General features: G+C 41.8%; 2 protein-coding genes across 8 annotated transcripts in view; one reads left to right on the forward strand and one right to left on the reverse strand.

Moving 5' to 3' along the window:
• Nucleotides 1-29: 29 nt before the first annotated feature.
• On the forward strand, nucleotides 30-14,186 carry ciapin1 (cytokine induced apoptosis inhibitor 1). Of its 2 annotated transcripts, none has more exons than XM_086109766.1 (9): nucleotides 30-288; nucleotides 1,801-1,963; nucleotides 2,047-2,190; nucleotides 5,942-6,021; nucleotides 8,408-8,576; nucleotides 9,212-9,285; nucleotides 10,986-11,107; nucleotides 12,716-12,794; nucleotides 13,436-14,186. In XM_086109766.1, exons 2-9 carry the CDS (start codon nucleotides 1,807-1,809, stop codon nucleotides 13,544-13,546), a joined length of 936 nt encoding a protein of 311 aa, XP_085965892.1. In that variant the 5' UTR covers nucleotides 30-288; nucleotides 1,801-1,806; the 3' UTR covers nucleotides 13,547-14,186. The 2 variants fall into 2 exon arrangements, with proteins under 2 accessions (XP_085965892.1, XP_085965891.1); XM_086109765.1 differs by having other exon boundaries at nucleotides 35-288; nucleotides 9,209-9,285.
• Nucleotides 13,862-21,219, reverse strand: part of prmt7 (protein arginine methyltransferase 7) — a 35,478-nt gene continuing 28,120 nt past the window's right edge. For 5 of the 6 annotated variants that reach the window (XM_086109757.1, XM_086109758.1, XM_086109759.1 and 2 more), the window contains 6 exons: nucleotides 19,528-19,617; nucleotides 17,703-17,864; nucleotides 17,522-17,596; nucleotides 16,843-17,003; nucleotides 14,743-14,839; nucleotides 13,862-14,659 (listed from right to left, as the gene is read on the reverse strand). In XM_086109757.1, the coding sequence (XP_085965883.1) occupies nucleotides 14,501-14,659; nucleotides 14,743-14,839; nucleotides 16,843-17,003; nucleotides 17,522-17,596; nucleotides 17,703-17,864; nucleotides 19,528-19,617 (744 nt within the window). In that variant the 3' untranslated portion in view covers nucleotides 13,862-14,500. Of the gene's footprint in view, nucleotides 14,660-14,742; nucleotides 14,840-16,842; nucleotides 17,004-17,117; nucleotides 17,319-17,521; nucleotides 17,597-17,702; nucleotides 17,865-19,527; nucleotides 19,618-21,219 lie in introns of those variants that run through there. The other variant, XM_086109762.1, reaches the window with a different exon arrangement.

The raw sequence follows: 21,219 nt of genomic DNA on the forward strand, positions 1-21,219 counted from the left end.
ATTAGAGTGTTCACTCAAAACTGGAGTAGGAGAAAACCCACGCAGGGACGCGAAGAACACGCAAACTTTACACAGGAAAAAGGAGCGTGATCTCGTCGTTCACTTGAAGGAGCCGAGTCAAAGAGCTGTTTTGTTTGCAACCGACACATGGACTCGTGAGCAGCTCGTACAAGGGTATTGGTAGAGGAACTCTCGCGATGCTAAGTGTTTCGTTTTCAACCGACAAGTGACTAGCGAGCTGATGGTACGGGGGTCTTGATAGTTCGAATTTGAGACTTCGAAACCAGCGTAAGTCACAGCGTGCCAACGTATTTGTTTAAATTAATACCAGTCACCGGGTTTTTAATAACTCTATAGGATTTATTAGTCATCCCCTACATTTGCCTTATGAATTTGTCTTGCGCTTCCTCCGGTCTTTTTGCGAACCATGCGGTTTGACAGTGTCAAAACAAAGCGAAATAGTGTGTTACGTATGTTTGTTGTAGGTGACATGACGCAGTAGAAAATATTGAATGGGTAACTGGTGGCAGCACGGGAGTTAGTTAACCTTGTGTGAGATCAGAGAATATGCTGCATTTGTTGGAATTTTATGTTGGTTACTGTTTGAAAGATAATACGATACTCTCGGCTAATTTAGCATAACGACACTAAATCGTCACATTGCTAGAGAATGGCTGTGTTCGTAATCACCTCTTATCCACAATTATGAAGTTGTCATTTGAAAATGTGATCACTTGGAGAGATTACTAGAAATAAAGTCTTACCAACATTTTTTCCTGACCTGCGTGGTTAGGTCGTTGATTCTAATTATACTCTAGTTTATATAGTATAGTTTCAAAGTCCCACTTTAGTCGGTTGAACATTGGCACATATTTTAGAGTTCTCGACTTGAAAACATGTTCAAAATTTCTTTGTGACGAGAAAAACAGTTTGCAACCATTCAACAATCGTTTACAACCTAGGAACCCAGACGAAAAAACGCACGCGCACACACACAGCTCAGTGAGACACAGTGCCGTGAAAAAATATTTGCCCCCTTTCCTGATTACCAATTTTAATATCACACAGAGACAACCCAAGGAAATACAAAATGCAGTGTTCAAATGACAATTCAATATATTAAGCACAAAAAAAAACTTTATGACCCTCTGCGAAAAAGTAATTGCCCCCTGAACGTAATAATGGGTTGTGCCAACCTTGGCAGCAATAACTGAAATCAAGCATTTGCAATAATTGGTGAGAAGTCTTTCACATCACTGTGGAGGAATTTTGGATTTTTGGTTGAATTGCATCACACCGCCATATTGAAGGGTTTTCTCGCATGAACTGCCCGTTTAAGGTCACAACACGCCATCTCAGTCAGATTCAGATCTAGACTTGGACTTGGCCACTCCAAAGCCTGCATGCATGTACAGCACAAATGTTCAGCTGAATAAAAAGGCCACTAAGCTAGATTTTATTCTTCCAAAGTTTATTTGGCATTTCATTAAATGGAATAAGGCTGCAATTAATGATTATTTTAATAATCGATTAATCTGTTGCTCATTTTGTTTGTTGATGAATGAATTAATCTGATTAAGAAAAACAAGTTTTAATATCAATTGTTTTATTTAAAAACATGACATTACTTCGAATTGACAGTCCAGAAAATGAAAAATAATTACAATTATCATAAATGATTCAGTTATAATAGATTAGCTGTTGTTGAATCAGTACAAAACCTACCACTGCATCAACTTGACCATTTAATGATGTTTTTATTGTTAGTATAAATCCATTTGAAGGGAATCTTCCTTCCAGGTGATCATGGCGGACCTTGGTATCAAAATGGGGGATAAGGTGCTGTTGGTTTGGACTCAGCCGTCATCACCTACCACTCTAAAACACTTTGCAGAGGATCTGAGGGCCATTGTTGGTGCAAATGGCAGAGTTTCAGTGGAAAACATGGAAATGTTCTTGCAATGTAAGTATAACCTACAGTATGACTCTACTTTTGTCTGATTGTCATGTCACTAATAAGTTGAACATTTACCTTCTTCTCCTTAGCCTCCTATGTTGAATCCTCATTTGACTGGGTGCTCTCTTGCCTTCTGTCGGACAGCTTTTCCACCCACACTTCAGAGACTCTGGCAGAGATGGCCAGAGTACTCAAACCTGGTGGGAAGCTAGTTCTGGATGAACCCGTTACAGGTCAGATGCATTTCTAATGGTCTGCATTAAAATATAAGTACAGTCAAACCTCGGTTTTTGACCAAAATCCGTTCCAGAAGGCTGTTCGAAAACCGAATTGTTTGAAAACCGAAACCACGCTCTTTTTAAAATAAAAATGTTTATTGAACACGTCTGCTCACAATGGTTAACAACACGAGGAAGCGTCACTTCTTCTTTACCAGCACTGTTTTTGCCTGGGAGGAATGTCGGCGCCATTTGACGGTCGTTGCTGGACAGTCCCGGGGGCGCTTGTGTCTTGCGCCTGTTATGGGCAGCATTTTTCACAGCCCCGCTTTGTTCAGCGGAGAGATCGGTGCTGTTGAACGGTCTGCGGCTGGATGGATGTAAGGCTTGAGGAGCCGACAATGAGAAGAAAGGAGCGTTAGCGCGGAGCGCCGATGCGGATGTGGAACTGGGAGTCGCGGCTTGGAATTGAAGTGGATTTACATGGGACAGGAGATGTGAGCCAATCTCTTTTTCGTCAATGGACGCTACAGCTTCGTGTTTGCTTTCAAAACTTAGCTTGTAGCAGACGTGTGCACATTTTCAACATGACGTCTCTGATCCACTGGTGAAAGGACACTTTGATCCTCTCCTCTTTCATCTATAACTGCTTCAGACAACAAAGTGTATGCAGAAAAGTGGTGAAGATTGCACGACTGTCTGTGTCCTATGTGTTGTGTTGTGTTATTTTTGTTATTTGGACTTCAAAATGGCGCCGCGTGAGTGGCTGCCTTTCCAGCAGCTCCTATATTTTGTTGTTCTACTTCTTCCTTTCATAACTTTGCTGCTGTGAATTGGGAATTTCTCCATTGCGAGACTAATAAAGTTTTTTCTTATCTTCCTCGTCTACCCGAGGAAGCGTCACTTCCTCGTGTAAGGAAGGCAAGAGGAGTCAAATGGTGCATTCAAGTGCGCTGAGTTTGTTCGAGAACCGACATTTGTTCGTCATCCGAGGCATAAAAAACTCGAAATATTTGGTCGAAAGCCAAATTGGTCGAGAACCGAGATGTTGAAAACCGAGGTTTGACTATATCTATGTACAGCGGGGGGAAGTAATTACTGTATTTGATCCCCATGTTGGATTGCTTATCAGAATCAGAATCATCTTTGTTGGGCCAAGTATGTAGAACACACAAGGAATTTGTCTCCGGTATAACACGCTGCATTAGTATCATCGTAAACAACAAAATCATTGAACCATTTTAGAGTGACCAGTAGCAGTATTTGTAGTACAAGAAGAGTGACTACGTCAGTGACTGTTTAGGGAGTTAATGGCTAGAGGGAGTTAATGGCTACAGTAGTAGCTACAACCTGAGTCAAAATGCATAAAAAACATATTTGAGATAATTATGTACATATATATCTTTGTTTAGTGAAATTTGTGTTTAATTGGCTGGTGTCCATGGGGTACACAGCTGGGCACAATCAAACAACAGACTCTATACAATAGCTTCACCATTATTATGTGGAAGAAAAAAAATGATGATGATGATAATAATAACAATAATACATTTTATTTGTCTAGCTCTTTAAAAGACACTCACATTACCTTTACTTTTAACAACATTCAATAAACATTTAGGAACCGAGAACAGAAACCGTTGAGGCTTTCTCGGTGGAATTCTTTCCCATTCTTGCGTGATGTTTAGCTTCACCTGTTCAACAGTCCGTGGTCTCCGTTGTTGTATTATACGCTTCATAACGCGCCATTTTCCATGGGAGACAGGTCTGGACTGCGGGCAACCAAGTTTAGTACATGCAGTGTTTTACTCTGAATTCATTGCTGTTGTAACACGTGCAGAATGTGGTTTGGCATTGTCTTGCTAAAATAAGCAGGGGCATCTATGAAAAAGACATCACTTGGATGGCAGTGGATATTTCTCCAAAACCTTGAAGCAATAATGCATCACAGATGCCGCCTTTTCAACTTTGCATGCTCAACAGTCTGCATGATGCTTTTCCTCCGGAAGAGGCGACGTTCACAATTTCCAATGTGGTCTCGTCAGACCGCAAAACACTTTTCCAATTTGCATCAGTCCTTAAATGAACCTGGGCCTATGTTAGCATAGTAGAGTTTTAAGTTGTGATGGAGTGACATTGGTTTTCTGATGTGGTGATATCCTTTACACCAGGCATGTTCAGCTCCAGGCATGGAGGGCCACCGTCCTGCCTGTTTTCCAGTTCTCCTGGCTGATACACACCTGATTCAGGTAATCAGCTCTGAAGCAGCATTAGAACGATCCTGATTATTCGAATCGGGTGTGTTGCTCCTGGGAGAGCTGGAAAACAGGCAGGACATCGGCCCTTGAGGACTGACTTTGGAGACCGCTGCTTTAGACATTGATTTTGCTTTTTGATGCAGTGCCACCTGAGGGATCGAAGGACACACACATCCAGTGTTGGTTTTCAGTCTTGCCGTTTGCATGCAGTGATTTCTCCAGATTCCCTGACTGTAGATGATGAAATCCCTAAATTTCTTGCAATAGTATGTTGAGGAACATTGTCCTTAAACTGTTCAATTATTTTCTCACGCAGTTGTTCACAAAGAGGTGAGCCTTGCCCCATCTTAGCTTGTGAATCAGGCAAGCTCCTTTTCTTCCCAATCATGGCACCCATTTGTTCCCAGTTAGCCTATTCCCTTATGGAATGTTATGAACAGCTTCGTGTTTGCTTTCAAAACGTAGCTTGTTGTAGCAGACGTGTGCACATTTTCAGCATGACGTCTCTGATCCACTGGTGAAAGGACACTTTGATCCTCTCCTCTTTCATCTATAACTGCTTCAGACAACAAAGTGTATGCAGAAAAGTGGTGAAGATTGCACGACTGTCTGTGTCCTATGTGTTGTGTTGTGTTATTTTTGTTATTTGGACTTCAAAATGGCGCCGCGTGAGTGGCTGCCTTTCCAGCAGCTCCTATATTTTGTTGTTCTACTTCTTCCTTTCATAACTTTGCTGCTGTGAATCGGGAATTTCTCCATTGCGAGACTAAACGGTTTTCTTATCTTATTTCTTTTCGGCCAACTGTCCCAGCTTTTTTGGAACGTTTTGCAGTCATAACATTCGAAATGACTCTTTGCTAAACACTCTCGCGCTTGCTTTTGCTATAGCATGTGCCCCGCCATGCACGTACCAAACACAACAGCGTGAGGAGACACTGATCAGGGAGTACACAGCTGACTTAGACACTGATCAGAGTCAACCACGTGGCTGGGCGGGGCTGCACAGTCAATCAGATCACTGGATAATGACAGGACGAGTGGTCGTCCTGTCATTGGGCAATGTCGGCGCCGGGAGCCAATCATGAGCACAGCCATGTACAAAACCTCTGAGTCATTCAGCATTTTTTTTCTGAATACAGTACTTTGGGGGGAAAAAAACGCGATGTAGTGAAACCGTGATAAATGAAGGCACGATATAGCGAGGGATCACTATATTCTGTTTTTATGTATAACACAACGACCCAAATTCATTGGAATTGGGTTTGTAAATCGTAATGGTGACTAGAATCAGCAGACTTGGCAAGTTGTCAACACCATGGCTAGTATCGGCCCAATACAGTACCTTTGCCTGGTCTCGATACTCGCGCATCCCAAGTTGACAAGAAATATCAAAAAGAAAACAAATGTCAACTACCCCATTTATAAAATGGATTCACTTACTGTATTTTGATGCGTGCGATCAGTTTCCCATCCTCAATGAATTCAGATTCTCTCTCGTTTTGCTTCAGGAGTTGACGCACAGAGTGTGAGGACTGCTGAGAAGCTGACGTCAGCTCTCAAGTTATCAGGCTTGATGTCAGTGACAGAGGTGAGTATAGTTGGAGATGACCAACCAATACTGATTACTGTGAAGTTGGAACCGTTGTACAATTGGAGTTAAACGAAAATTTGGATCAAAAATATGTCTCACAGTCAAAAAAACCCGTGAGAGATTTACCTGTCATGAGATCTATTATTCTGGAAAAAAAAATCTGCAATCGCAGAGAGAATATTTGGAACAAAATTAGACTTTACTGTACATTTACTGGTAAGTACCCGTGAAAAGAGGCGTTTTCCTTTAAGGCTGAGAGTTGAAACCAAGGCACCGCCTTTTCTGTCTGCTTCCGGTGCTCAACATCACATCCAGAACATTTTGAAAATAAGCATTGTTCTGCTTCTTATCCATGGCTTCTGTGCCACAAGGAAGCCTCTTCTAAGGATGATGCACATGAAAGCTGCCAAACACTTAACTAAAGAGAAGCAGAAAAAGAACTTGGATTACTGGAACCATGTCCCCAGGTTTTTGCAATGTCAGGGCGTCTTAACACGACGTTGATTTTTGAATCAAGCCGATTGCAAGCTGAGAAAAGTATTCATCAACAACCGCAAATGCAGCCTCCTAAACAGACCGTTGCTTTATGATTGGTCTACCTCATCAGTACATTCTACAAGATGAATTCTGGGGGTTTGTGAACTCCCAAATACGGAGGGAATTCATCTTGCAGGCAAGTTTAGACGACCTGTTCTCCCACCATTGTTAATAATTTCTAAAAACTATACTTTGCGTACTGTCGATCATTGAAATCAAAATCTAATCAATACAACCTTGACTGATTCTGAAAGAAAAGAATATCTTAGAATCTAAAGTTGACATGTACAGTTCTTGTCGCCTTTCTTGGGATATCGTCTGTGGTCACATGTCCTGGAATGCATTCCACAGTGGGGTTCTCCCCAGGTTCTGTTGGCAGTAGGGATGGGCAATATATATCATCGATAGTATCGTCAATGACGGCTGGGATAGGCTCCAGCACCCCCCGCGACCCTAGTGAGGATCAAGCGGTTCGGAAAGAAAGTATCGTCAATGATCAATTTTACATTCATCCATCCATTTTCCGAACCGCTTGATCCTCACTAGGGTCGCGGGGGGTGCTGGAGCCTATCCCACCTGTCTTCGGGCAGTTGGCAGGGTACACCTTGAACTGGTTACCAGCCAATCGCAGGGCACACAGAGACGAACAACCTCCCGCACTCACAGTCACACCTAGGGACAATTTTGAGTGTTCCATCGACCCGCAACACATTTTTTTGGAATGTGGGAGGAAACCGGAGTACCTGGAGAAAATCCACGCAGGCACGGGGAGAACATGCAAACTCCACACATGAAGGCCGGAGCCGGAATCAAACCCTGCAAACCTGCACTATGAGGCCGACGCGCTAACCAGTCAACCACCAAGCCACCCCAATTTTACATTATTGTGTATTAACACTGTCTCAAAAGAAAAGATGAATGAGTCCATTGATTAGCTGTGAGGTAGGAGAAACTGAATCTGTGTGCATAGATCGGGGGTCGGCAACACGCGGTTCCAGAGCCGCATGCGGCTCTTTAGCGACATCTAGTGGCTCCCTGGAGCTTTATAAAAAATGTTTGAAAATGGAAAAAGATTTGGATAGGCTAATATAGCTCAAATAGATGTAGATTCATGTTGCAGCTCTGAAAAAGGAGAGCTGTGATGTTGGTTTTTTAAAACCTACACTTTATTTATGCTTTTAACAGTCTCGACAAACACAAGACACGTCTGCGTCCGACTGCGTGCCTTCTCTCTTCTCGTTCAACTCGAGAGACGTTCAAAGACAGCCTCCGAAAAACGGAAATTCATGATGACTTCACTGACACTAAGAAAAGCGAAAATAATGCACCAAAACAAAAAATCAAGCGAGGAAATCACAAAATAAATTTGATGGGGGCGTTTGTGAACACACAATAAAGGAATGAATAACAAACATTTCTGAGACAGTACAGTCTCCTACATACATACAGCATGTGTTTCCTTAGAAGGCTTTTATGTTTTTGTGGCTCCAGACATTTTTTTTTTTTTTTTTGTGTCCTAGATGGCTCTTTCAACATTTTGGGTTGCCGACCCCTAGCATAGATGGTCAAGGAGGAGGGGGGGATAGACCGCCATTTTGCGAATCAGTCGGCTGGATTCAGTCACATGACTGTGGGACTAACTAAGCATAACACGGCATTGTTTTAAATTTAGGAAATGGAACATAAGTATTTTCTGAGTGACCCCAAACCTTTGAAAATGGCAATTTCTGTCAGAAACATCACAATTCAATCATTTTCTAAAATAGTTCAGCCCTAATTTAAAGTTCAACTTTGAATCCCCATTCGTTTTTTAACTGCTGTTGTTTGAATCTCGTTTTCCCCTTAGGTTAGTAACACACAACTGAGCTCAGAGGCTTTGAACTCTCTCCGGACAGCTGCGGGCTACCATGGGAACATGCTGTCAAGAGTACGCTTATCTGCAGCCAAACCAAATTTTGAGGTCGGATCATCCAGTTCACTCAAGTTGTCATTTGAGAAAACTGCTCCTCAGCCAGGTATTTTGGGTATAAAACACAACCTGTTCCCGATGCCTTGCCTACACATTGACATTGATTCATTGAACATCACAAAAATCACACATTTGGCTCGTATTGCTCTTTGCTTTCGATCTTAAAGCAGGGGTGCCCAACCTTTTGTGGCCAAAGATCTACTTTTTGATCAACCAAACTTCTGCGATCAACCCGTGACCGCAGACGTGCACATACGTACACACACACTTACACACGCATGCCCTGATGAGCAACAGCAGCTCTAAGTATGTTGCGTTCAGGAAAACTCGGAGCTGCGACTAGCAGCCCATACTGTATTTTTAAAACCTTTCGTATCTAGAAATTTCTTTCGTAACAAGAGGCAATATTTTCCTGTTGGGGCATTTCGTAACTTCAACATTTCGTATGAAGAGACGTTCGTAAGTAGAGGTACCACTGTACTTGATTATTCAATAAAATGTTCACTAGCATCCTCAAAGACTAAACTATTCAGTACAGGAGATGTAATCCTGCATTCAACTTTCCCGTTTTCTTCCCGTGTTTTTATTGTTTCATAAAACCTAAGTCATCAAGCTTGAGAAATTATGAGTCTTTGGTTCGTTGCATGTAAGGTTAATCATTGCCATGTTGTATCTCAGCAGAGAAAATAGCTCTGGATCCAAACACAGTCAAAATGTGGACACTATCAGCGAACGACATGAATGATGATGACGTGGTAAGTTAGTTTGCGACTTTGATGTCACTTTTCCATGGGCCCAGTTTGACATCATGATGGCTTTGCTCGGCCAGAGTGGTTGCTTTTCCATTCTTTCGTTGCTTCACGGATGACACTCAGCTCTCTTTCTCGTGCAAACCCATCATTTCACTCCCTCCCTCTCCTCCCCTCTGAAACTTCACAAAGCTTAACAGCAACAAAACAGAAGTTCTTCTGTTTGGAACTAAATTGATGGTATTCAAAGTTGGCAGTTTTTCTATTTCTGTTGGCCATTCCCTAGTCTGCCCTTCCACTTAAATCAAGAGTCTGGGTGTCATCCGAGACAGCATACTCTCCTTTAATTAGCATATCAATAACATAACCTGGTCAGTCTACTCCACCTTTCCCCTCAACCGCTCCTATCCTTGTCACCGCCTTTTTTTGATGGCGGTGCAGACACCCGCAGCGGCTCCTCTTATTTTATGTTGTCTTGAGAGGGAAGAAATTTCATCCGTGCTGTATGTTAGCACATTTGACAAAGTTGTATCCAATCCAATCCAACCTCCCGTCTCGACTACGGTAACTCTCTCCTCCTCGGCCTCCCTGTCAAGTCTGTCCGAATGCTTCAACTGGTGCACAACTCAGCTGCGTCCTCACAAGAACACCAACCTTCCATCACTTCACTACCTGTTCTCCAGCAACTCGACTGCCCCCCGGTCAAATTCCATATCCTATTTTAGCTGCTTCTCCTTACCTTCAAAGCCATTCATAACCTTGCCCCTCCATGCCTGTCTGACCTCTCCACATCACCACTCCAGTCCACGCCCTCAGATCCTCCTCTGTCCACCTGACTGTTCCGTCTCGGCACCATGAGGAGCAGAGGCTTCAGCCACTCTGCTCCCCAGCTTTGGAACTTTCCTTCATCTCACCTTCACAACTCTCGCTTAACACCTTCAAATCCAAATTCAAAGCTCACCTATTTAAGATTGTGTTGTTTCCATTCTTATTATTATTGTTACTCAGAAATACTATTATTGTCAATCTAATTTTCTTACTTCTGTATACCTCTGTTTTAAGTGTTGATTATTGTGTTGTTGAGGGCCTCAAAGGGTGCTTCCAAATTTAATGTATTATTATCATTGTGAGTCATCAATCCCCTTTTGCTCTTACATCCACACTTTGAAGAATAGTATCCCATTAATGCACCGGTGGCCATCTTGGAATAGAATGCCAGCGAAATTTTATTTAATTTATTTTTCGCTAGCACTTTTTTTTTTTTTAACATGACCCAATAGGAACACTCCAGCCGATGTTCCATCTAAGCTGTGCACATGCTCAATTGTGCACCGTTCTCACCCCACGCGCGCATGGCAAGTGCACACAGCGCATCAAAAAAGATTCCAACCTCAGCTGCGTTTGTATTTGCCTCATACAAAGAAATTGAAGAATTGATTTGCCACGTGTCATTAATGGAGTGGGAAGAACAATGAACAATAAATTAATGAATTTGTTTTTATCAATGCAAAAACATTCATCACTTAATTTGACTGTATGTTGTGACTGAGGTTGATGACTACACCGACTGTATGACTTGCCTGATGTGTAGTAGGGACTTGGTTGAGGTGTACCGCAGTAGCTAGTTAATTGGTTGAAACTCGAAGGTTAAGACTTGAGACGTGCACACGTAACTTACTCGCACCTCCTCTGCCCTGTGCTACCAGGACTTAGTTGATTCTGATGCTCTGCTTGATGAAGAAGATTTGAAGAAGCCAGACCCAGTGTCTCTTAAAGCCCCCAGTTGTGGGGCAGGTGCAAGCAAAAAGAAGAAAGCCTGCAAGAACTGGTACATTTCAACACCGTTTGTTTGAATTTACTTTATTTCGGGGGGGGGGGGGGGGGGGGGTCCTCAACACGCATTGGGATCCAGACAAGACACCGTTTTGAGTGCTTCTCTAATTAATAACAACGTGACAAGTGGCCACCATCTTGGTGGAATTGTCTAAAACCAATAGAATGAGCACTTCAAACTCCTCTAAAATCCTCCATAAGAAATAAATTCATGAATAAAAACAATTGACGATTAAAGTTCCATCCCTGTTGTAACTAGGATGAGTATCGAACTCCGGTACAATTTTAGCCCCAGTGTGGAATTATTTCTGATTGGAGTATCGAGAAGATCCACCCTTAATAGTTGTGTTAACTGTTTTAGAGAATTTACTCACCTTTTAGAGTTATCAGAATCATCTTTATTGGCCAAGTATGAAAAACATACATGGGGTTTTTTCTCTGGTTGTATGAACTACACTAATACTGCAATAACAAGCAACTATGATAAACAAAGACATGACATAGAAGTATCGAAAGACTTTGCGTCATGTAAGGGTACCATTGTGCAGTAGTACCACCCAATGAGAGCTGTGCGACAGTGTGCAGAGTCATCGAGCAGAGATAAAGTAATAATAATAATAATAATACATTTTATTTATAAGCGCCTTTCAAGACACCCAAGGACACTTTACAATACGGGTTGAGCAGCGGCAGCCAAAACGCACCAGCGTTCACTCAACCCGAAGGTCAGAAAGAAATCACAGGGGAGGGAGAGAGGGAGAAAAAAAAACACGCTCAAACTACCCTCATTTTGAGGATAATTTTTGTATAATAATAAAACAATAATTTTTGGAGGATAATTGCACAAGCATATGACAGTTACAACAGGTCACAAGACATAAACAATGAAGAGGGTGAATCAAGGGAATGTGTGAGGGAGGGGGTGATGGTGGGGGACTAGCTTCCGTGCATATTTTCATCAGGGGAAGGTCGAGATAGCAGATGTCATCAGTGATGCGATACAATACGATGATGGTTGTGCAGTTGGTGCAGATAATCGTCACAGCTTGTTTTTTTTTGTGAGTGGCCAGTAGCAGTAATTGTAGTCCAACTTTGAGGTGTGCAGTTATGCAGAAAGTCCTTGAGCGCTTTAAAGTCTGGTATTGTGGGATATTGAACAATGACAATTGTTCAAGTATGTAGAGAGCTGGAACAACAATGATTATTGCAGTAATACTGTCCCACAGTCGATCTGGATTGGTGAAACGGGAGTGCTCAAGGCGGAAGGAGATCTTACTGAGACACCAAAGCATAATTTGTGTAATAGATTAATAAAAATTAAATGTCTGCCGATTGTTGCTCAACGCGAAGGAGGAAAAGTACCATTTCTTCTTTGTAAAAACACTGAAGTAACATTTTGTAAAAAGTATAATTTATTCCAAAGCTTCATGAAATGTAAGTTCCTATTTACATCTGATGAGAGCAGACAGCTTGGATTTTTTTAAACCTCAGTTGGACCTTTCAGTTCGAAGGACCCCTGTGACGTATACTATATGTCTGAAATGCATGCTTGTTCTCTGCCCTGTCCACAAAGTGATGTCTGATGATACTTATGTTTGTGCAGCACATGTGGCCTTGCTGAGGAACTGGAGGAGAGTAAAGCAAAACCGAAGACAAATCTTCCAAAGTCTGCCTGTGGAAGTGTGAGTGCATTGTGATAGTTCAGCGGGGACATTTTCAAGATTGGTGCCCGGTGATCCAGTGGTTAGCGCGTCGACCTCCCAGTGCAGAGGTCATGGGTTCGATCCCGGCTCTGGCCTTCCTGTGTGGAGTTTGCATCTTCTTCCTGGGCCTGTGAGGGTTTTCTCCGGGTACTAGGATTCCTTCCACATTCCAAAAACCTTCATGGCAGGCTGACTGAACACTCTAAATTATCCCTAGGTGTGAGTGTGGGCGTGGATGGTTTTTCGTCTCTGTGTGCCCCATGATTGGCTGGCAACCGGTTCAGGGTATCCCCACCGACTGCCCGAAGACGGCTCCAGCACGCCCCGCGACCCTTGTGGAGGAACAGCGGATTGGAAAATGGATGGATGGATTTTCAAGATCTTTTTCCATGTCAAAATTTTCAGCAAAGTGTGTGTGTTGCTTCCTTCCCATTTTCTGACGGATTCGATTTGAGTGATTTCTTGATTCAACAAGTATGGTGGTAATCGGGTTTGGGTGTGACTTTTGAAATTGAACTCAACTTTAACAAGGAGGGGCAATTACCTTTTCACAGAGGGTCAATTTTTTTTTTTTTTTTTATACTTTAGTCTGATGAAAAGTGTCTTGCTCTCTCTCTCAGTGTTACCTTGGTGATGCATTCCGATGTGCCAGCTGTCCATACCTGGGGATGCCAGCATTCAAGCCAGGGGAGAAGATTGTGTTGAAAAACAGCACACTGACAGATGCTTGAAACTCCAAGTCTCACACATCCAGCTCTGTGCTTCAGTATCATTCCAGCGATTCACAGCGCCACACTGACGCCAACCCCTTGTTTCTCTTCGAACAAATAGCTGTTAAGGGCTCAGTGCTTGTCGAGAATTCTAGTTTTAGGTTCGTTCCAACAAAACACATTTTTATTATTTCACCATTGCTCTAAACAGATCATACGAAAGCGTATTACTGCCACAGCAGGAAAAAAAAACAATCTAAATCCCATAATTTGCTAAATTTCATGTTGAAAGAATAACACGTTTTGCACCACAAAATGACAACAAATTCTCTCTGGTCAAGGTCACTGGCGGAGCCCTTAATGTGATATTGAGCATTTTATTTTTGTCTTGTGTTGCAGCAAGCTATATGCTTAGAAACAAGAAGAACAAGGGAATTTTTTTTTTGCAGTAAAAAGCATGCAAATCTCTGTCTACAAAAACCACAACAAATAACTTCTGACATGTTTAAATTAAACGAAGCCTAAATGATAATTTGGCAGCCTATTTCTTTGTCACTGTGGTATTCATAAAATGACTTGTTTGCCAGTGTATACTTATTCGTCAGCAAAACTAACTTCACATGTGTAGTCATTAAAATTAAATGCTGCTTTCACCAACAGACCTTTTGGGATTCATTTTGTGGACAAAAACCGAATGAGAGAAAACGTCTTGGTTAATAATTATCACATTCTAAGATATGGACTCAAGAAAACAATTATATAACACACACTACTTCTGAGGCATCTTACATTTAAAAAAATGTTTTCATTGTCAAATCTTGCAGTGCATTAAAGTAGAATACAGTCAAACCCAAGTCCTGCACAGTTATGCTCCTTTAACTGTTTCCACACACACAGTAAACATCGGTCATTTTATTCTTTCCCAACTAAGGTGAAACAACACACAATTGTAAAAATGTTTTCAATTCATCCATATCAATGGGACTTGACATTGAAGTCCATCTTGACCTCTCCTGAACTTGGTTCAAAGGTGAAGTTGTATAAAACAGCAGCTCTGTCACTGCCCGAGTCCTCCCATCTTGAGCTGAAGAAATATACTCCCTGTTTACTGTGGCGGCTCCACTCACAGTGGCCCTGCAATAAGTAGCACTCAACATTCAAATTTTCCAACACCATATATTCCGAGTTCATTGCCAAAGAATAAACGTGCAACATACCTGCTCACCGATTGGTTGGGTTAAGCCCACACTCACTGAGATGTCCGGGGTTAGGTGGTACTCCAACCACATCGCTACACCATGGCAGTGGCCACTCCTGAAAACAGAATGAGCATGAAGCTCATCAAAGGAAAAACAGGGCAACTTGCATTTTCTATTCTGGTTGTTCTAATAACGAACAAGTCGGCTGGGACCTGTCCTAGCTGACTTTGGGGACAACATGGAAACTCCAAACATGAATGAGGCGTTGAGGAATATTGTACTTAACCCTGGAGAAACCACGGGGTCAAATTTGGCCCCAAACATTCTGCTACTCAAATGCTAACCTTAAATCCCAAAGGGTCAAATTTGGCCCTAATCCTAAATTAGGATTAAGTCATTAAATACTTGAAAAAATATTTTGGTGTTCAGTGAACATATAGCAGTCATTTAATGTAAAATTCATCATTTTCCAAAGAAGAAAAGGGTTCTTGGGTTCTCCAGGGTGAAGCTGTTTGACTATTTTCTCACGCAGTTGCTCACAAAGAGGTCATTCAAGGAAACTCCTTTTTGAGCCTGTTCACCTGGTGGACGTTCCAAACAGGTGTTTGATGAAAATTCTTCAACTTTTTCCAGTCTTTTTTTTTTTTTTTTTTTAAAGAAAATCTTAAAATGTTTTTACGTCGCTAGTAATTAAACAAAACACATTAAATAAAGCATTTTTTAAAGCATTCTAATTTCATACATTTGACAAAGTAATCGCTTTCCCAAAGTGAGATCCTGAAGAGCGACAAACCCGGAAGTATGATGTCACTTCAAGGACAACTATATCAGGGCTCAATATGTAAAGTGTACCGGGCCAGTCAGAAATTGAACCGCGGTTTCAAACATATCTGAGGGGATCCAGGTGTTTGAAGAGTTGGAGGAAGAGGAGGTTGTTGGCAAGATCTATGTTGACCCATATATGCACGAGCCAGATGCTCAGGATGCGGAAAACGTTGTGCCCAAACGGCCGGACATGAAGCGGATATGAGACTCATGGGATTGGAAGAATGCTAGGCTATATAGGCTGCGGTTATTGTTTGTAATTTGATGCTGATGCTGTAAATCGCGCACGCTGAGATTACCGATTTGGTACCGCTCGCACTGAGCAGACGTCATTGTGGGTTGGTGTCCTACACTGTCATTGCCAAGGTAGTTTTGTTGCGCTGTAGGCCGCGTGCACATTATTTCGGTAGCATTGTTAGTTGTAAGCCATTAAAGAGGATTCCATCCTTGCAGTTGGAATGTTTTCGAACAGGAATATATCCATGTACACATATCACATTTTGAATCCATTTTTTGAGAAACAACAGCCAGAGTTATTCATTAATTATCACACGTACCTTTTTTGCAAATGCGCTTGAGAAAACAGAAGTCTTCTCAGTGCTTGTAACAAAGAATGCTCGTCAACACCGGCGTGAAATTCATTCTCATTCTCAAAACTGTCGTTCCAATTTTCGGATGCATTTACATGCATTACTCTTTTCTTTTGGCCACTCAAACAACCGGTTGCCTGAATGTGAAGAACCCTGGTGTAAACCTATTGTGTTTAACTTTCCTCAGATAATCCCTTCTTTGGTAATCAATTTGTATGGAACATTCTGTACTGTTAACTGTATGATTGTTTTCTGTACAAAAGTACTAAGAAAAGAATCAAAGACATAGGTTAAGAACTACTCCGTATTTAAATCAGTAATAAATTGGTTTCTTCAGTCTATTCTCTGCTTCTAATTCAAATTTCAATGTCTGAACACAGTTCAATTAACACTGTTGAATTTGAACTGTAAAGTAATTTACCCTCAATCAATGGGTCTTGAATTTCCTTGAAAATGTTACCTCATTTTCAGCCTTTCTAAAGGTCAATGTAGTTTTTAACCTGCTATACTATCTGATGCACATTGACAAAAAATTCAATGTGCCAGTGCCTTAAGGGATGGGAGGGCCCTTTACAGCTACCCTGCAGCTCGAGTTCAACTATGTTTTTATATTGTTGATGAAACAGAAAATATTTTCACACTCTGCATACACTGTCGAGCAGGATTAAAAATGGTACTGCTGTCATCGTTGTATCGTGCATACCTTATGAATGGTTGAGAACCTTGGCTGATGATAGGCTGCTGAGGGACACAGTGTGTGAAGTTAAAGGTCATGACAGCTGTAGATTCAGTCAAAGCACGACATGGATACTCCCACAGAGGGTGGGGCTCTGCCTCACGAGACTCCTGGAAATCCAGTGACTTCTGAAAAGACAGAAGAGCATTTTGGTAAACCCTATACTAAAGGGAATACTTCTTATTTGACATCAAATGTAGCAACAATACTTACTTTTCAGTCATGCAGTCAGTGTAGCTATAGATGGCTGAGTACCGATACCAGCAGCGATATCGGTCGATTTCGGTGAATGAGTGACTTGGGATGACGACTGATACCAAGACGCCCCCTTGTGGTGGTTTTACTTTTGTTCATTTATTCCAAATAAATCCTCAATGTAGAGTTTGTGGTTTCTGATTTTAATTTGGACTTTAATTCCCTGTTGTAGAGTGACTGCTCTGCCCCTTTGTCAGAAATAAACAAAATGACTTTCTTGAAAATTATCTTGAGCGATTCGGATAATGGATGGATTTATGGTTTAATAGAAATTGTATGCATCAAAAGTACAATTGGTATTGCGTACTTGATACCGGCAGCGGTGAGTACTTATACTGGTATCGGTCTGAAAAAAAAAGTGGTATTGTAATGTGAAAATGTTGAATTTTACCTGGATCATTTCATCCATGGGCGTGACATCAAATCCCTCACATGTAACACAAGGAGCACGTATCCTCCATAAATCCTAGCAAACAAGAATGGCTGACATGTCAACACAATCCATGACGCATCAGGAAAAATTGAAGTAAAAGCATGCAAAAACAAGTATATTACAAACTTTCATAAAGTACCTGGAACTCGACAGCCACCATGTGAAGAGTGGCGGAGCAGGGCAGGATGGTGGCATTGGGTCGAAGAAGGCCTGCAAGGGTGGTGCGGCAGTACCAAAAGTACAGAGAGTGCCAAGGTAGGAGGCTTGTGCAGAAGTACGGTTCACCTATCAGCAGTGAAATCTGCAGCAAACAGAGGGTGCCGACTTCAATGTGATTCATATTTAGGAGTGCACTTCTCAATTTCTGGTTCTCAAATGAGCACTAAAGGTTGTTTTTTTGGTACTTGGGGTTTTTCTTTTTTTTCCCGACCCACCAACCTTATGGATGAATTTAGAGGTATACAACATATCTGGGCAAAGATGGGCCTACTTCGCGGATTTTCGTGGTCACGGTTTTGGATCCAAAGATAGAAAATGGTGGCGGGGACACACTTATTCCGTCGTATCGAGCGGCAGTTGCTTTGAGTTGCCGCTACTGCAGGCTTCCGTAACTTCCGTTGTTATGAATCGATCGTTAGTGTAATATAGTAGTAGAAAGTTTAATGGTGAAGTTTTTGTTTTTTTTATCGGGTTTGGGAATTTCCGTTTGACAAAGGTCCACAGGTCGCAGATAAGATTTCTCCCTCTCTTCATCTCCCCCCTTCCTCCCTGTGCTTTGCAACCTCAAGTAAGTGAGCCACCTGGCGTTGAAATGCCTGTCATTAAACAAGTCCAAATGAAATGAATGCAATCTTTCACATCGAACCTTAATTGTGAACCAACCTTCAACAGGCCGGATTAAAAAGACCAAAGGGCCGGATCCGGCCTGCGGGCCGTAGTTTGCCCACCTCTGCCCTAGCCGCACTCGCTACAGGTCGACTAAAAAAAAAAACTAGCTAACGATGCAGACTGGCCACTCATCACTATTTACATACACTTTGACTGCAATTTGAAGACGCACATTGGGCAGGAGGATTCATTCATGATGCTTCGCTATGTTGTGGCGCGACTGCAAATATGCTTTATCTGCAAAGAAGCTGATTGCCGAGCCATTCACTCGCAGAGATGATGAATACACAATTAACAATAATTCGTAACCGTTTGAAATTCTATAACAGTTTAAACCATGCAATATAGAATGCTTATACCATATTTTCTGGACTATAAGTCGCAGTTTTTTTCATAGTTTGGCCGGGGTGCGACTTATATTCTGGAGCGACTTATGTGTGAAATAATTAACACATGCTATCATTTCACATTAAACCGCAAGAGGGGCTCGAGGCCTGTGTTGATGCTTTCCACATTGACAACCCCCCACCCCCCCTTACGATGACTCCGACGCCAGCGAAATAGAAGAGGAAGCACCGTCTCTTCTACCTCCGAAGTTGGCAGAGTTGCTTAAAAGTGACACCGAGGATGAAGATTTCATTGGATTTAGTGATTGTATTTGTAGTGACACTGATGGTTTGGTAAACTTGTTAGCATGATCATTATGCTACAATGATCTGAATAACTCTTAATATATTACGTGAACATACCGGGCGCATTCTCAGTTCATCGTTTATGCGTCATGTAACGTTAGCATATCGTACTCTTATTCAGCCAGTTGTTGACAAAAGATGACATGTCTGTTCTTGGTGTTGGATTTTATCACATAAATTTCCCCCCAAAATACGACTTACACTCCAGTGCGACTTATGTTTGTTTTTTTGTTCTTTATTATGCATTTTATGGCTGGTGCGACTTATACTCGGGAGCGACTTATAGTCCGGAAAATACGGTAGTCATCATGATATTTTAGGAATTGTACATCAAGAGTATCGTCGCATTGCCCCCCCACCCCTATTGGTGGTAAGGAAAGGTACCTGCTCTCCTCCTAAATCCTGAAGGGTCAGCTGCTCAGGCTTGATGTCCAGCAGCTCAACTTGTCCACCCAATGAGTTTGCATCCAGAACCTGGTGATAAAATGGGGGGGCATCAGCATCATTTTTAAAGTTGGAACACAGGGGAATAATGCATCTACAATCAAACATGATACATTCCTGGGATCCAATAGTTTCTGGAGAAAAAAACAATACCAAGCTCAAAATGTCACAATCAACTGATACAGACACCGCACGGGTCTGGAGCGGTGAAGACGGAGCTGAGCCAAAAAGGCCCAGTTCTCGATTTAACAGTTGATCTACTTTCCCACTCAAACCTAAGGTCACAAGTTGTGGTTTTTGACTGATGTGGAATGATGACGGATACATGCTCCTTGAAGGAGATTCAGGGCAAAGAGGCGAGAAAACCCCTGCTTCTCTCCAGAATTGTCTGAGGTCATTCATCATCGAAATGTGGCATACACCAAAGCCAGCTCATGATTTGTCTATTTTTAGATGATTAAGAAGTCAATGTACTTTTCCAACTAAAAAGACTAAATCTGAATTTTATTTACCTGTCACAATCAATCCTTAATAATCCACAGACATTTTGGAACATCTTTATTTGTAAACAAAAGCCCTGCAGGTTTTTCTTTTGTTTTACAAGACGTGATAAAACTGAGATCTTAAAATGCTTTCACAATCACTTTGTGTCATCTGTTTCTTTATTTGATTCGACAGGAGCAAATGTTTTCTGGTTTTCTGTCTGTGTGTGTCCTGTGATTTATTAGCAATCAGTTCAGGGTTGAACCCGCCTATTGCTTGAAGAAAGCAGGGATAAACTCCAGCATGCCCACGACCTTCATGAGTAAACGGCTTGGATTATGGGTGGATGGATCGACTCCTGACAAGGACAATAAAGTTCGATCATATTATCCCGATACTAGCCAACTTGCATTGGTTCTTGGTCCACTTGAGATGTGATTTAAAGGCTTTGCTATTTAATCATAAAATGTTATAAGGATTAGCACTTTCCGATCTCATTGATTTCGTATGTTCCATCCCAAACTCTTCGTTCACAATACAGTGGTACCTCGAATGTCACTTCATACGAAATTTTGAAGTTACGAAACGCCTCAACAGGAAAATATTGCCTCTTGTTTCGAAAGAAATTTCAAGTTACGAAAAGTAACTCATAGCTCCGAGTTTCCCGAACGCAACATACTTATAGCTGCTCTCCCATTGGCTACTACCGAGTATCTTCCTGGCATCCCATTGGCTAAGAGGGACCTCAACCGAATGTGTCTACATGTGTAGATAGATAAATAGATAGATATGTGTCGATGCAGCGTCCTCGTCATTCGCCCCATGAGGCGTTACGATAGTTTTACGTGAATGCGAATCACCCAGAAAAAGTGTTCACCAGTCGGGCGTCCGCTCACTATGCTGATGTTTGCCTTGGTTCAGTTCTTTACAAAACGGCAGGCAAAAAACACTCCTGAGAGAGAACATGAACTAAAGAGGTCAAAAAACGATGAGGACGCAGTTAAAAGTAAATGAACACCATTTTTATTCTCTATTCTTTGTTTTTTTACATTATGCACAATTCTCATTTATTGTAACGTGTATTTGTTACATATTTTGATGCATTTTTAGGCTTTAGAAAACATTTAGGTCTGAATTTTGGGGGGTCTT

Source organism: Hippocampus guttulatus, chromosome 4, assembly GCF_054856545.1.
Source record: "Hippocampus guttulatus isolate MCC_2025c chromosome 4, RoL_Hgut_1.0, whole genome shotgun sequence".
Classification (NCBI taxonomy): domain Eukaryota; kingdom Metazoa; phylum Chordata; class Actinopteri; order Syngnathiformes; family Syngnathidae; genus Hippocampus; species Hippocampus guttulatus.